Source organism: Macaca nemestrina, chromosome 12, assembly GCF_043159975.1.
Source record: "Macaca nemestrina isolate mMacNem1 chromosome 12, mMacNem.hap1, whole genome shotgun sequence".
In the NCBI taxonomy this organism is placed as follows: domain Eukaryota; kingdom Metazoa; phylum Chordata; class Mammalia; order Primates; family Cercopithecidae; genus Macaca; species Macaca nemestrina.
Genome location: NC_092136.1, coordinates 56376878 through 56394437, shown reverse-complemented (window position 1 = coordinate 56394437; position 17560 = coordinate 56376878). Strand labels below are relative to the sequence as shown.

The 17560-nt window shown below is 40.3% G+C and overlaps 1 protein-coding gene across 1 annotated transcript in view; it reads left to right on the top strand.

The window, feature by feature from the left end:
* LOC105488757 (importin 7) overlaps window positions 1-16168 on the top strand; it is a 65498-nt gene extending 49330 nt beyond the window's left edge. The window contains exons 17-25 of the mRNA XM_011753152.3: window positions 1815-1881; window positions 1966-2091; window positions 3172-3269; window positions 4508-4603; window positions 5732-5952; window positions 6058-6263; window positions 8490-8696; window positions 10110-10226; window positions 14011-16168. Of these exons, the coding sequence (XP_011751454.1) occupies window positions 1815-1881; window positions 1966-2091; window positions 3172-3269; window positions 4508-4603; window positions 5732-5952; window positions 6058-6263; window positions 8490-8696; window positions 10110-10226; window positions 14011-14108 (1236 nt within the window). The 3' untranslated portion in view covers window positions 14109-16168. The remainder of the gene's footprint in view (window positions 1-1814; window positions 1882-1965; window positions 2092-3171; window positions 3270-4507; window positions 4604-5731; window positions 5953-6057; window positions 6264-8489; window positions 8697-10109; window positions 10227-14010) is intronic.
* Window positions 16169-17560: the final 1392 nt, after the last annotated feature.

The following is a 17560-nucleotide window of genomic DNA, read 5'->3' as shown; positions in this document are numbered from 1 at the left end:
GTCATGAATTTGGTGTTTATAATTGCAGTGCAGATGCTTGTAATGTAATATATCTTTTATCCATAAATAACATGTTTTCAGATTATCTGCACGTTGCCTTTTACAGCATGAGGTTTTTCACTAAGCTTGTTTTTTTGAGATGGAGTCTCCCTTTGTTGCCTAGGTAGGAGTACAGTGGCACCATCTTGGCTCATTGCAATCTCTGCCTCCCAGGTTCAAGTGATTCTCCTGCCTCAGCCTCCTGAGTAACTGGGACTACAGGCATGCACCACCACGCCCAGCTAATTTTTCTATTTTTAGTAGAGACAGGATTTTACCATTTTGGCAGGCAGGTCTGGAACTCGCGGCCTCAAGTGATCCACCTCTCTTGGCCTCCCAAAGTGCAGAGATTACAGGCATGAGCCACCACACCAGCCACGTAAACTGTTTTTGTATTCTGCATTATAATTGGTTATAAGCAGAAGCCATGACCAATCCTATATGTGCTTTATGTTTTAACAGATGAATTGTTAATTCTACTTAAGGAGTTGTAAATGTATTAAGTTCTGTGTATCTGAAATGGATGTCTTGCTTTTATATCTGATTAGTGGGTATTATTTTACCCTTCCTCCCCTTAACATTCTTATGGCCCTCGGGGATTTGGGGTCTAATTTAGGACTATATTGACAATTATAGAGGAATTTGTATTTTCTGTCAGTCTTGAGTTGGGAGCTGAGTTCAGATTCCATGGTTCACTATATCTAATACACTTTGAAAAACTAAGGTGACTTAAGGATTATTGAGATTCATAGCAATAATGCCTGCCTTCAGATAATTTCTCTGTAAGTCATTGACAGTGACTTTTCATACATTGAGCTTGATTAATCTCTATGTGCACATAACAGATGTGCTATCTTCAGAATGGTGGTAACTCCTTCCTTTTTTTTTTTTTTTTTTTTTTGAGATGAAGTTTTGCTCTTGTTGCCCAGGCTGGAGTGCAATGGCCCTCGACTCACTACAACCTCTGCCTCCCGGGTTCAAGAGATTCTCCTACCTAAGCCTCCCAAGTAGCTGGGATTATAGGCACCCACCACCATGCCTGGCTAATTTTTTGTATTTTTAGTAGAGATGGGGTTTCACCATGCTGGCCAGGCTGGTCACAAACTCCTGACCTCAGGTGATTCACCTCCCTTGGCTTCCCAAACTGCTGGGATTACAGGCTTAAGCCACCGCACCCGGCCAACTCCTTTATTTTCATAGTTGTTTGCATTTTTCGAGAATGTTGTTTTTTCCTTTTTAGGTAAATTTAAGCTGGCCATTCCTTGTGTTTTTCTCAATGTAATGGTATTTCATTCCATTTTTATCTGAGATCACAATTTCATAATGTGTAAGTCATTTTAAAACAAAGACTTGGGCCGGGCGCGGTGGCTCAAGCCTGTAATCCCAGCACTTTGGGAGGCCGAGACGGGCGGATCACGAGGTCAGGAGATCGAGACCATCCTGGCTAACACGGTGAAACCCCGTCTCTACTAAAAATACAAAAACTTAGCCGGGCGAGGTGGCAGGCGCCTGTAGTCCCAGCTACTTGGGAGGCTGAGGCAGGAGAATGGCGTAAACCTGGGAGGCGGAGCTTGCAGTGAGCTGAGATCCGGCCACTGCACTCCAGCCTGGGTGACAGAGCGAGACTCCGTCTCAAAAAAAAAAAAAAAACAAAGACTTAATTTTTTCACAATATTGACTTTACATTTAAGTGTACTGAATTATAGTATACGTTATCTTACTAAGCCATTTAGTGGGCTGTAACTGCATATGATTTTTTTTTTCTTCTCTTTTAGATAACCCAACAGCTTGAGGGAATCTGCTTGCAGGTCATTGGTACTGTTTTACAACAGCATGTCTTAGGTATTATACCTCTGATTGTGCTAAGAATTTAGTGCTGTTTCACATGAGCAAGCATTTGCCTAATGACTTAGTATTCTCTTTTAGAATTCTATGAGGAGATCTTCTCTTTAGCACACAGTTTGACATGTCAACAAGTGTCTCCACAGATGTGGCAGCTACTACCCCTTGTATTTGAAGTCTTTCAGCAAGATGGCTTTGATTACTTTACAGGTGAGTCAAATCAGCAAGGAAATACTGAGGGGTTTCCCTGCTTTGATTTATTTGTAGCTTATCATTTGAACGTATACTTTTTTTTTTTTTTTTTGAGACGGTGTTTCGCTCTTGTTGCCAAGGCTGGAGTGCAATGGCGCAATCTCGGCTCACTGCAACCTATGCCTCCTGGGTTCAAGTGATTCTCCTGCCTCAGCCTCCAAGTAGCTGGGATTACAGGCATGTACCACCATGCCCGGCTAATTTTGTATTTTTAGTAGAGACGGAGTTTCTCCATATTGGTCAGGCTGATCTCAAACTCCCGACCTGAGGTGATCCTCCTGCCTCAGCCTCCCGAAGTGCTGGGATTAAAGGCTTGAGCCACTGTGCCTAGCCTGAACGTACACTTTTGAGTGTTTAGACTGCTTCACTGTTCGGAAGAGTTATCAATAGAAGTTAATGCTCAGTGGTGACGCATGGTATTGATTTCTGCTATACAATTTAGTTATTATAGGTTTATTCTTTGTTAATACACATACATATCCACATACCCCCTCATAATCTTCTCCATATAAATGTAAAAATGTGTCTATAATTTTTATGTTTAACTAAGTACAAAGAAAATCACTTTCTTAATAGGATCATTTCTGCATTTAAGTATAAATGAATATATTTTAATTAAAACTGAATGTTAAGCCCAGGCTTAGTGGATCACGCCTGTAATCCCAGCACTTTGGGAAGGCAGGAAAGCACTTCATTCCAGAAGTTCTTAACCAGCCTGGGCTATTAGACCCTGTCTCTAAAAACGCTTTTAAATTAATCAGGCGAGATGGAGTGTGCCTGTAGTCCTAGCTACCTGGGAGGCTAAGGTGGGAGGATCACCTGAGTCCAGGGTTTGGGGTTACAGTGAGTTTTAATCACACCACTGCACTCTATCCTGGGCAACAGAGTGAGAGTGTCCACCCCTCCCCCCAAAAAAAGGTGAATGTTAGAGACAAAATGATCTCATAGATTTGCCTTTTTCTAAGGAAATTTTTCAAAAACAAAGATAAAGCATTTGTGTTACTAAAGATGTATAACTGATGTTTTTCATTAATACAGATATGATGCCCCTCCTTCATAATTATGTAACAGTTGATACAGACACACTTCTGTCTGACACCAAGTATCTTGAAATGATATACAGTATGTGCAAAAAGGTAGGTCATTTTTATATATCAGATTTCATGAGGCTTCTGCTATAAAATGTATGAAATTGTGAGGACTCATGTGATACCACATTGTAGTAATAAACATGTAAACATAGATCTGACAGAATTAAGGGCTTTAAAAGTTAAAAGTCATTGGTCCCTAGATGCCACAGCTTTGATAAATATATGTCTTTTGTGTGCCCTCTGACACTTGGAATTTGTTTTTGAATTTTAGAGTGCCCGGAGTTTAACTAACATAGTCTTATGGAATCAAAAGAAGGAAAGAGTCAAGAATTTGAGAGATTTTTGAAAGGATTAGGAATGGATAGAGATGTTTTATAAAGGAAAAGGTTAGCAGCTGTAGGTTTACAACAAGCAATAGGGAATGAATGTCCCCCTTCAGTCTGGTTGGGGAAACAAATAAACTGCAGTCCATCAGCATCAAAGTCAGTGTAATTGGTAGTATTTTAATTTCTAGCAATGTCTGTTGTAGGTCGTTAGAAAATGATTTGCTCCATGAAGTTTCTAGATTTCTTTCACTCATCTCTTTCCCTTCTGAACACGAAGTCACACATAATCATCTAGTTATGTTAGTCATTGTTTACTGCCAATTATATTATTAATATTAATATTCTGGGAATAGAGATATACCTATACTATCTACATTTCTATTCCTGAACACTTATTCATAATATTTATAGTCATCTAGTTTTCACTAGCTTTTAAGTCCATGTTTGTTTCTTATCTGGAGTTCGTAGGGCCACATTTGCCCTCAAAAGGCTGCCTCTTTCTCCCTCCATTCCTTCCTCCCCTACTGTTTTTTTTTTTTTTTGTTATTGTTATTGTTGTTTTTCAAAGAGAAAAGAGTTTCCTAGAAACTACTCCTAGAAAGTAATTCTTTACAGGAGAAAGGTTAGTGTTTTAGCTACCACCTGTGTATGAGAAGTTAGTGGTTGTCAACTTGCTGTAATCAGGAATGGCACTATAGGATAGGTACTTTGATCACAAAAACAAAGGGCCAGAGGGCTAGACTATGAAAGATAGGAGGCAGACAGCTCCAGATCCTCACAGCTATCCAGATCCTTTAGACTTTCATCTGTGCAACGAACATTGCAGTTATTCGTATTAATTAGGATACTTCAGGTAATACTCAGAGCCTGTACACAGGGTAGGAAATTGTTTCCTTGATTTAGATATCTGATTTAAAGGATAAAGCCTTACTGCAGTTTATATTCTGTGTTGATCAGGTTCTTACAGGAGTTGCAGGAGAAGATGCAGAGTGTCATGCAGCAAAATTGTTAGAGGTCATCATTCTGCAGTGCAAAGGGCGTGGCATTGACCAGGTCAGTGAGGCTAATAATGATTTGTAGTTCAGAGGGGTAATCTTTTCCTTTCACTTTCTTCATTTTTTGGCGTTTGTTGCATATTCTGTATGTTTTTGTTTATTGAGACATCTAGACAATATTTTTAGTTTAAAATTTAATATATAACAATGATCATATGTTTAATACATAGGAATTGGACTAAGTTTTATGGCTACTTTGTTATCATGAAAGATAAATTTTGGCTTAAGGTTTTTTGGATAGCTTTAGTAATTAAATTTCCATGGTCAGTTTTTTTTTTTTTTTTTTTTTGAGACCTCTCGCTGTGTCGCCCAGGCTGGAGTGCAGTGGTGCAATCTCAGCTCACTGCAACCTCTGCCTCCGGGTTCAAGCAGGTCTCTGCCTCAGCCTTCAGAGTAGCTGGGATTACAGGTGCCTGCCACCATGCCTGGCTAATTTTATATTTTTAGTAGAGATGGGGTTTTGCCATTTTGACCAGGCTAGTCTCAAACTCCTGACCTCAAGTGTTCTGCCTGCCCCAGACTCCCAAAGTGCTGGGATTACAGGCGTGAGCCACATCACGCGGCCCATGGTCAGTTTTAATAGGAACATTGTGAAGGCATGATTGATATTGTTGTGAGCTTTTTAAAATTTATTTATTTATTTTATATATATTTTTTGAGATGGATTATCTCTCTGTCGCCCAGGCTGGAGTGCAGTGGCATGATCTTGGCTCACTGCAAGCTCCACTCCCCAGGTTCACGCATTCTCCTTCCTCAGCCTCCCAAGTAGCTGGGACTACAGTCGCCCACCACCGCGCCCAACTAATTTTTTGTATTTTCAGTAGAGATGGGGTTTCACCATATTAGCCAGGATGGTCTCCATCTCCTGACCTTGTGATCCACCCGCCTTAGCCTCCCAAAGTAGTGGGATTACAGGCGCTCGGCCCGTCGTGAGCTTTTAATAGCTCCATGAAGACTACTAGGCTTTCTCTAAAATTAGATTTCTCAGTACAGTGCCTCAGCAATAAATATTGGTCATGTAATGCTACAATAGGGTTAATTGAGGCAACAAAGAAGTTAATATTTTTAGAATAGTTTGCATGCTATTAATTATAGTCTTAGAATATCTTTCTATCTTTTTTTGTAGTGCATTCCCTTATTCGTGGAAGCAGCCTTAGAAAGACTGACAAGAGAGGTTAAGACAAGTGAACTTCGAACTATGTGTCTGCAAGTTGCAATTGCAGCTTTGTATTATAATCCACACCTACTACTCAATACCTTAGAAAATCTTCGTTTCCCTAATAATGTTGAACCAGTTACAAATCATTTTATTACACAGTGGCTTAATGATGTTGACTGTTTCTTGGGGTAAGTGACACATATTGCAATTTTACTACATTTGCTTTGCGAGGAACTCTGCTTATTTAAGAAAAGAAAACAGAATTTTTTCTTTCTTTTTTTTTTTTTTTTAAGGCTTCATGACAGAAAGATGTGTGTTCTCGGACTCTGTGCTCTTATTGATATGGAACAGATACCTCAGGTTTTAAATCAGGTTTCTGGACAGATTTTGCCAGCTTTTATCCTTTTATTTAATGGATTGAAAAGAGCATATGCCTGCCATGCAGAACACGAGAATGACAGTGATGATGATGATGAAGCTGAAGATGATGATGAAACCGGTAAGGGATTTTCAGTGGAAGACGACGAAACGTATCTACTCAGAAATATAACCGGACTGGGCCAGGCGCAGTGGCTCATGCCTGTAATCCCAGCATTTTGGGAGGCCGAGGCAGGTGGATTACAAGGTCAGGAGTTCGAGACCTGCCTGGCCAGTATGGTGAAACCCCGCCTCTACTAAAAATACAAAAATTAGCTGGGTGTAGTGGTGGGCACTTGTAGTCCCAGCTACTTGGGATTCTGAGGCAGGAGAATCACTTGAACCCATGAGGCAGAGGTTGCACTGAGCCAAGATTGCATGCATCACTGCACTCCAGCCTGGGCAACAGAGCGAGACTCTGTCTCAGATTTAAAAAAAAAAAAAAAAAGAAAAAAAAAAAAGAAACATCACTAGCCCTTCTCCCAAGTATGTATGTGGGATCATACCCAAATGCTTTCATTCACAGAAAAGACTTCCTATCTTCTAACTAGAGTGATGTAATCAGGAACTTCAGCTGTATCACCAACATGTAGAGCAGTTCAAATCATTATAGTATGCAATCAACAAAGATTTGTTAATTTTATACATTCTCAGCACTGTAGATACAAAGATGAATGAGATGTCATGTGGTTCTTCAAAAGTTTTCTACCCGACTGTGGGAAAGTATTACAAAGCCAAATAATTCTGTATATAATAATAGAGTTCTCACAAAAGTGCTGAGTCCACTTAAGAGCGAGAGATTATAGCTCCCTTTTTTATAAAGTGACATGAGCCTTTTTTGTAAGTTTTTGTAAGGTGGCATGAGTCTGTAGTCCCAGCTACTTGGGACTCTGAGGTATCAGATTTGCTTGAGCCCAGGAGTTTGATTCCAGCCTGGGCAACATAGTGAAACCCCATTTCTTTTTGTTTTGTTTTGTTTTGTTTTTGAGACAGAGTTTTGCTCCTGTTGCCCAGGCTGGAGTGCAATGGCACGATCTTGGCTCACTGCAACCTCTGCCTCCTGGGTTCAAGCGATTCTCCTGCCTCAGCCCCCCAAATACCTGGGATTATAGGTGCGTGCCGCCATGCCAGTCTTATTTTTGTATTTTTAGTAGAGACGGGATTTCACTATGTTGCCCAGGCTGGTCTCGAACTCCTGGCCTCAGATGATTCACCCTCCTGGGCCCCCCAGAGTGCTGGGATTATAGGCGTGAGCCACTGCACCCTGCCGTGAAACCCCATTTCTTTTTTTTTTTTTTTGAGATGGAGTCTCGCTCTGTCGCCCAGGCTGGAGTGCAGTGGCCGGATCTCAGCTCACTGCAAGCTCCGCCTCCAGGGTTTATGCCATTCTCCTGCCTCAGCCTCCCGAGTAGCTGGGACTACAGGCGCCCGCCACCTTGCCCGGCTAGTTTTTTGTATTTTTAGTAGAGACGGGGTTTCACCGTGTTAGCCAGGATGGTCTCGATCTCCTGACCTCGTGATCTGCCCGTCTCGGCCTCCCAAAGTGCTGGGATTACAGGCTTGAGCCACCGCGCCCGGCCGAAACCCCATTTCTTAAAAAAAGTTGTGGGGATTACATGAGGGAATCCTTGACACTTAACATAGGGCTTAGCAGATGGCACTGAATTAACAGTATTAACAAAGGTACACACATCATTATATTTACTATTACAATATTTATGGGGTTTTCATTTTATTTTTAAGCTACTAAGGATTTATGGTCTTAATGTTGACTAAATTTATTGGAGACATCCATCCTATCGTATATTAATTCTAAAACCTAAGCATACCTATTTTACGAGTATGTTTTAAGAGAGAGATTATCACTCTATGTTAATTAAATGTTGATAAATACATTTTATCTATAAGATGGTACACTATCAGTGTATAAATTGATAAAATATTAAGATAAATTATTGTAAGGGTTTCAACATAAGCTATTGCCATTTTTGTCTTTTATCATTTACTAAGCCTTTTAAAAACATCTTATAAAAGGTTTGGTGGGTGTAACGGTAGTGTGTTCATAATATGCAGTCCTTTTTCAGATGTCTAGTATCAAGAATACATTAAATCAAGGTTGGTTTTCTTGGACTCCTATGGGAATTTTCATTTCTGTTCATTGTTGAACATGTATTTAAACCCCAATTCCTGGAGCTTTCTCTTGTCAGTTGTGACTTGTAATTTACTGACAGTGATTGAGATGATTGTCAATTTGCTGAGTAACAAAAGATCTCATTGTTATGAAAGTACTTATATTATGCCTTGGCAGAGGAACTGGGGAGTGATGAAGATGATATTGATGAAGATGGGCAAGAATATTTGGAGATTCTGGCTAAGCAGGCTGGTGAGGATGGAGATGATGAAGATTGGGAAGAAGATGATGCTGAAGAGACTGCTCTGGAAGGCTATTCCACAATCATTGATGATGAAGATAACCCTGTTGATGAGTATCAGATATTTAAAGCTATCTTTCAAAGTTAGTCAACTTATTACATGTGGATCCATTTCACTGAACAAATCTGTTGTAGTTTCTGCCCTTTAAAGGAACAGTTTGGAGGATGTCAAACCCAGACTAGAAAAGGCTTGTAAGGCAAAGTAACCAAAATTATTTCTAAGGTTACCATAGTTTCTGAGTATTCTTTATTCATCCTGTTATTTTACATTTAGATTGTAATTTTGAAAGATTATAGGAAAATAATGTAGTTCAAAAAAGTATACAGTGACAGTGCCTCTTTGCTACTTCTGATTCCCAGTCTCCCAGCTTTCCTCAGAAGCAACCACTCTTACATGTATACCTGTTTGTTGTATGTTATTATTTGTGTGTATCTTTTTTCCCTGCCCAAACCTATACTTACCTGTTAGAGTATATTAACATTTATGGCATCTGATCTTATAATTCTTTTTTTCCTATATTCTATGATATGTTAACTAATATAATCTATTATTACTAAATTAACACCTTGGGCATGATCAAATTTTTAGCTTTAAACAACTTACTTAACCTTGAGGTTTTTGAATTGTATATGCCTAGGATTCTGGAGCCATATACACTGTTAAATATTCCAGGAAAAGTCCACTATTCCTGTAATGTGTCAGTGTATGTGGCTTCAGAATACTAGGTTCTAGTTGCTTTTTATCATCATTTACTTGGATTTCAACAAGGCATAGCATCTATGTTTTACCATCCACGTTAAGAAATTAAATTTCCCCTGTATTTGAAACATCCTTTCCTCTCAGAGTTAATTGCTGTTATAAATCATTTCCTATGCATCGGGAACTGATGAATATATTCTTTGATATAATACATTATCTGATAACCAAGGATTTGAGTCTTCTAAGCCCATGACAAGGCAGTTTTGATGCAAGGTTGCAGAAGCACAAAGTGCTGGTTTCTGAGCCACATGGCAATAAGAACTGATTGAGGTGCCTAACTTGTGTCTGTGTCTTGTACTTGGTAGACAAACACCACATATTATTCGCTAAAGGATGGTTCCTAACACAGGGCCCATGTACCAGAGTAGCCTTGATGATTTTCAAGTTGTTTTAGCTCTGAATCTTTTAAGATGGTTGGGTTAGCTTTATTCCTGAAGTCTCCCTAGTTTGTTACTTAACTATATAAGAACTAGTTAGGCTCTGAATCCTTATTTGCTAGAGAGATGGATCGTAAGAATGATTAGAGTTTTTGGAGGCATAAAGATAAGCTGTAATTAATTTTTATTCCTATATCTATTGTTTCACAAATACAGTAATTTTAAAAATTATTGGGAGAATATAAAATAGATTAGAATTTCAGTATTGGCTCGGGATGGAGTAGGAGGAGTAGAATAGAACAGAGCTACCAAACCTCTCTTATTCATGTTGTTTTTCCCTTGTTTTTGTTTTTTGATAGCTATTCAAAATCGTAATCCTGTGTGGTATCAGGCACTGACTCACGGTCTTAATGAAGAACAAAGAAAACAGTTACAGGACATAGCAACTCTGGCTGATCAAAGAAGAGCAGCCCATGGTATGTTAATTAACCATAACTTCTCTTTAATTAGTGACTTTTATAGCTTTAAAATTTTACAGGTTTTAAATTTTATATCATTTAAGATGATATAAAAGGTATAGTTGTTGCAGGTGATAGGAATTTAATCTAAGGGATTTAATATAGGATAACTGATAACTTAATTTTGGCTTTGGCTACAGTTTGCCTTTTTTTTTTTTTTTTTTTTTTTTTTTTAAGATGGCACTTTGCTCTGTCGCCCAGGCTGGAGTGCAGTGTCAGCTCACTGCAACCTCCGCCTCCTGGGTTCATGCCATTCTCCTGCCTCAGCCTCCCAAGTAGCTGGGACTACAGGCACCCGCCACTACACCCAGCTAATTTTTTGTATTTTTAGTAGAGACGGGGTTTTGCCGTGTTAGCTATATGATACTGATCCCCTGACCTTGTGATCCGCCTGCCTTGGCCTCCCAAAGTGCTGAGATTACAGGTGTGAGCCACCACGCCCAGCCCCAGTTTGCTTATTTTTAAGTATAGTTGGGCCAGGCGTGGTGGCTCATGCCTGTAATTCCAGCACTTTGGGAGGCCACGGTGGGTGGACTACCTGAGCTCAGGAGTTTGAGACCAGGCTGGGCAACATGACAAAACTCTGTCTCTACTAAAATACAAAAAATTCGCCGGGCATGGTGGCACATGCCTATATTCCCAGCTATTCAGGAGGCTGAGGCAGGAGAATTGCTTGAACCTAGGAGGCAGAGGTTGCAGTGAGTTGAGATTGCACCACTGTACTCCATTCTGGGCAACAGAGCGAGACTCCATCTCCAAAAAAACAAAAACAAAACTAGAGAACACAGCCAGACGTGGTGGCGCATGCTTGTAATCCCAGCTACTTGGGAGGCTTGGGGCAGGCAAGTCCTTGAATCCAGGAGGCAGAGATTGCAGTGAGCTGAGATCACACCATTGGACTCCAGCCTGGGTGACAAGAGCAAAACTCAGTCTCAAAAAAAAAAAAAAAAAGTACTTTCAGTATGCAATAACTTTAGCTCATGGTGATGGTTAGATAGTAGAAAATTCTGTTAAAAATGTAAACACCTGGCCGGGCGCGGTGGCTCAAGCCTGTAATCCCAGCACTTTGGGAGGCCGAGACGGGCGGATCACGAGGTCAGGAGATCGAGACCATCCTGGCTAACACGGTGAAACCCCGTCTCTACTAAAAAATACAAAAAACTAGCCGGGCGAGGTGGCGGACGCCTGTAGTCCCAGCTACTCGGGAGGTGGAGGCAGGAGAATGGCGTGAACCCGGGAGGCGGAGCTTGCAGTGAGCTGAGATCCGGCCACTGCACTCCACCCTGGGTGGCAGAGCGAGACTCCCTCTCAAAAAAAAAAAAAAAAAAAGTAAACACCTAAGCCGAGCGCAGTGGCTGAAACCTGTAATCCCAGCACTTTGGGAGGCTGAGGTGGGTGGATCACCTGAGGTTGAGAGTTCAAGACTAGCTTGGCCAATGTGGAGAAACCCTGTCTCTACTGAAAATACAAAATTAGCCAGGCATGGTGGCACATGCCTGTAATCCCAGCTACTTGGGAGGCTGCGGCAGGAGGATCACTTGAACCCGGGAGGTGGAGGTTGCGGTGAGCCGAGATCACGCCATTGCACTCCAGCCTGGGCAACAAGAGGGAAACTCCATCTCAAAAAAAAAAAAAAAAAAAAAAAAAAAAAGTTGGCCGGGCGCGGTGGCTCAAGCCTGTAATCCCAGCACTTTGGGAGGCCGAGACGGGCGGATCACGAGGTCAGGAGATCGAGACCATCCTGGCTAACAAGGTGAAACCCTGTCTCTACTAAAAAAATACAAAAAACTAGCCAGGCATGGTGGCAGGCGTCTGTAGTCCCAGCTACTCGGGAGGCTGAGGCAGGAGAATGGCGTAAACCCGGGAGGCGGAGCTTGCAGTGAGCTGAGATCCGGCCACTGCACTCCACCCTGGGTGGCAGAGCGAGACTCCCTCTCAAAAAAAAAAAAAAAAAAAAAAAAAAAGTAAATACTTGGCCAGGCATGGTGGCTCATGCCTGTAATACCAGCACTTTGGGAGGCCAAGGGAGGAGGGTCGCTTGAGTTTGGACGTTGAAGTTCAGCCTGGGCAACATAGTGAGTCATCATCATCTCTACAAAAAATAAACAAAATTAGCCAGGCATGGTGGTGCATGCCTGTAGTCCCAGCTACTTGGGAGGCTGAGGCTGGAGGATCACTTGAACCTGGGAGGTGTAGGTTACAGTGAGCCATTATTGTGCCACTGTACTCTAGCCTGGGTGCCAGAGTGAGACCCTGTCTGCAAAAACGTAAAAACTTAGGAAGTTAAATAGCTCCCAGACATGTCTTTTCATCTTCAGATGTTTCTGTGTGGTGTGAATTTTTTTTTTTTTTTTTTTGAGACGGAGTCTCCCTCAGTGGCCCAGGCTGGAGTGCAGTGGCTGGATCTCAGCTCACTGCAAGCTCCGCCTCCTGGGTTCACGCCATTCTCCTGCCTCAGCCTCCCAAGTAGCTGGGACTACAGGCGCCCGCCACCTCACCCGGCTAGTTTTTTCTATTTTTTAGTAGAGACAGGGTTTCACCGTGTTAGCCAGGATGGTCTCGATCTCCTGACCTCGTGATCCACCCGTCTCGGCCTCCCAAAGTGCTGGGATTACAGGCTTGAGCCACCGTGCCCGGCCGGTGTGAAATTTTTAAAAGTACATTTTAGGCCAGGCGCAGTGGCTCATGCCTATATAATCCCAGCACTTTGGGAGGCTGAGGCTGGCGGATCACTTGAGGTCAGGAGTTCGAGACCAGCCTGGCCAACATATAGTGAAACCCCATCTCTACTAAAAAACACAAAAATTAGCTGAACGTGGTGGCATGCACCTGTAGTCCCAGCTACTTGGGAAGCTGAGGCAGGAGAATCACTCGAACCTGGGAGGCAGAGATTGCAGTGAGCCAACTTCGTGCCACTGCACTCCAGCCTGGGAGACAGAGCGACACTGTCTCTAAAAAAATAAAAACAAAAATAAGAGTACATTTTAGGTTATACACCACTGTTAATGCACAACAATTATCTATAGACTTTATTTTTTTATAAATTAAAAAAATTATTTTGTTAATTTTTTTTTTGAGACAGAATTCACTCTGTCACCCAGGCTGGAGTGCAGTGGTGCAATCTCAGCTCACTGCCACCTCCATCTCCCGATTTCAAGTGATTCTCGTGCCTCAGCTTTCTGAGTAGCTGAGATTACAGGTGCACACCACCACACCCAACTAATTTTTGTATTTTTAGTAGAGACGAGGTTTTACTATGTTGGCAAGGCTGGTCTCGAAAACTCCTGACTCCTGAGGTGGATGGATCACTCACTTGAGGTTAGGAGTTCTAGATCAACCTGGCCAACATGGTGAAACCCTGCCTCTACTAAAAATACAAAAAATTACCTGGGCGTGATGGCTTGCACCTGGGAGGTAGAGGTTAAAGTGAACCAAGATTGTGCCACTGCACTCCAGCCTGGGCAACAGAGCCAGACTTCGCCTCAAAAAAAAAAAAAAAAAAAAAGATTTTTTTCTTAACAATGGGAAATGAAAATTGGCTAAGAAGTCTACAGCATACAATAAAAGAGATTTTATTCTCTACATAATGCATGCTCCCTTGCCCCTATACATTGGAGAAAACATGAACTTTGGAACTTCCTGGCCACTTACGATGGTTAAGCTACTGGCTTGTTTAATGTTTTGTCGGTTTCTCCCCAAGTTAGTAGATGATTGAATGCCCTATTAAAATTTTGTTTTCTAGAATCCAAAATGATTGAGAAGCATGGAGGATACAAATTCAGTGCTCCAGTTGTGCCAAGTTCTTTCAATTTTGGAGGCCCAGCACCAGGGATGAATTGAGTTATCTCTTTCTTTCCTGCTGTGTGATTGTAGTGAAGAGCTTGTGTTCCTCCTAGTAGTGGTTCCAGAACTGGTTCATGTTATCTATTCTAAACTAACGATCAATAGATGGACAAAAGAAACAACAACCCCAGGAGATGGGACCTGATCATGCAACCTGGCACTGGAAAAGAAATCAGCAGGATTTTGGGGGTGGGGGGGTTGGGAGGTACCTTAGGGGGTGTATTTTTTGAAGAAAGTAAGATTCTGACTCTGAAGCTTCAAAGTGACACTGTGGAAATCTGAAACAAGAGGGGATGTCATGAAGGCAGCTTTTCTTTTTCTGAGGAAAAAATAGGCATGGGCTACAGGACTATTTAAAATGTCTCATTTACAGTATAAAACTCAAAGGTAGATGTAATTTTTACACCTATGAGTACTTGTCCAATTTCTGTCTCTTCCTCACCATTGGGTATCTATTCTTTATATGTAAATAAGATAAGGTCATCTGATAGCCTTATTCAGTCTTCAGCATTTTCATTCATCATTGTTCCTATGTAGATTATTGGACATTTATTGTAGCACTACATAACTGATTATAAAAATCTGTAAATGAATTAGCACTTTCATATTGAAACAAGCCTGCTAGCCTATGTATAAAATAGCAAAATGTTTGCTGTTTATAAAAAGATGTAATGGGGTGGGGGGTAGGGGTAATTTCAAGTTATTAATTTAAAAATGAACTAGCAATTTTGTACCTGGTGACTTTGTGGTGCACTCACCTCTGATAGTGACTTGAATTCGGTATGTAAAAAGGGTTAATGGTATTTCATTGCTGCTAAAAATGACAACTCCCTCTGTGTCCTGTTTTTCTTAAAGCTGTCAGTGTACAAGTGGGTATTTGAATACCAGACCTTACTGTAAAAAATAAGAAAGGTGGTATCTAGAGCATGTAAATTGGATATAAAGTTCTTCTCTTAAAGAGTTGATCTAAGAGTATGGCTAAACATCTATATATGCAATCTATTAAAATAACTTAATTCGGCTATTATGTCTTGATTTGATTGCAGTTTTTTCCTAATTATAACAAATTTTTCCTCATTGGCCTGTTTTTAATCCTGTGCCTAGAAAGAGTACAAAATGCGCACTTGAAAAAATTGATATTTAACACTTACCCACTCCCCCTTCCCCAACTCTTCTACCCCTCTTGTTGATTGTGGTATCTGATCTTGACTAGATAGGCTGAAGGCACATGGTTCCCTCCAAAAACCACTATTGATACCACTGCAAAAACAAGCCAGCAAAAAGATAGTGTAGAGAGGTTGGCTTGCTTCCCTCTCTTCCTAACTGCATGTTGAAAAATAAGCCGTTATTGATCTTAAACATCTGTCAGATGAGTCATACATTGGGTTATTTTTTATATACATGTATACACAGAATATTTCAAATTGAAAGCAACATCTTAATGGATTCAAAACTATTACAAGCTGTTGTCTAAAACAGATGATAAAAAAATTTATAACTGTAAAAACAAATGCACATATTGATATTTAAAATGCATAATTAAGAAAACCCATTGGTGTTGTGTTTTTCTTGTATACCAATAATTAAGCCATTACTGTTGGCACTGTTTGGTTTTCTATTTTAACACTGAAGGAGTGAAAGTATTTCCTATATTTATGAATTTACTACTAAAATCTTGGCAAAAAAAGAAAAAAATTGTCTAAAATGTGTGGGTGAAAACTGTTAATCAAGTGTGTTTCTACTCCCCCACCGCCGCCCCCTGAAAGTTGGACACCAACTGTATACCCTAGGTTGCTTAAAGGGATTTCACTATTATATAAAGTCAATAAAAATGAAGTAGTTGTATATATGCAACATTGTGTACAGAGGGGAAATAATGAATAGTATTAAAGAAACATTCTCGTCTTCCTTTACCTTTAATCCCCTAATACCTAGTCTACTTTTTAAATTTTCAGACTTCACTGCTTTTTGAATTCATAATTCTAATTTTCACATTATTGTTAATGGAAAATCATATCTAATAAAGGTTTTAGTTATTCCCATGCACAGTATGAAAATTCTCGTTTGCTGAGGTTTTGTTTCCAGAAAATGTATTTGAGAACATGTTTTATTGTCTCCTGTGTCATATAATCCAAACTAATCTCCATTTACAGACTTCAACTTGAAATTGGACCTTATTAAGCTATTTAAATAGTGTTCAAATGATAGTTTCTAATGCATCAAATATATACCTCAGTTTTCATGATTTCCTTTAACATTATAGTTTGGTATAGATCAAGAATCTCAACATGTATCAGTTTCTAGATGAGGCTGCAGAATATTTGGAAAATTTTTTGAATGTATTTACAATATTATCTTGTAATTAGCTGCATAGGGACTTGTCTTTTTTTCTTTTTATATACAGCTTTTCCTAGTTTTATTACCCTATAATTTTTTTTTTTAGTTGTAGAAGTTAATTCTGATTTTGTGTGGATTTCAGTATTTGTCTGTTAATGGCAGATATTAGCATAAATCACTTTTGTAAATGTAAGCTATCTTTTTTTTTTTTTCTTGAAAAAGGCTTTCTGTTTATCAGTATTAAATAAATGAAGTTAATCTGTTTCTCAGCAGGTAATAAAATAGTGACACATTGTATTAAGATAGTGACTGCTGGCCGGGCGTGGTGGCTCACACCTGTAATCCCAGCACTTTGGGAGGCCGAGGCGGGTGGATCACAAGGTCAGGAGATTGAGACCATCCTGGCTAACACGGTGAAACCCTGTCTCCACTGAAAATACAAAAAATTAGCTGGGCGTGGTGGTGGGCGCCTGTGGTCCCAGCTACTGACCCAAGCTGAGGCAGGAGAATGGCATGAACCCGGAAGCGGAGCTTGCAGTGAGCCGAGATCGTGCCACTGCACTCCAGCCTGGGAGACAGAGCGAGAATCTGTCTCAAAAAAAAAAAGATAGTGACTGCTATACTCAACTCTGGAAGAGACTAGAGTATAGAGCATGAGTGGCAAAACCACAGCCCTTGGCCCATATGCTGCTATTCAGTCCCAGATGTAGCCCCTGAAGCAAGCATAAAGAAAAATGAATTAAAAATTGAATTAATATGGAAAATTTAAAAAATGAGTTACATTAATATGACTAAATCATGTATTTGGCAAAGATCTAACACAATGTCTTAAGTATAATAGGTAGTCTCTAAAATAAATGACAAAGTTAAAACATCAGTTATAAAACTGTCAGTTCTGTTCTTTGTAATTTAAAATTTGGTAAAGATTTTCTGTGACCATTTATCAGTGCCTACCGAATTCTGGCTTTTATCTTTGGTGAGTTGGCCATTCTTGCAATAGCCGCTTCACACTTTGTCTCATGGTAAACAAAGGTTACCTGGAAAGTGCTCTTGGAAATAGTACTGTCATCTCTCATTTGGGGGAATTACCTAAATCAGACTTCCAAATTAGA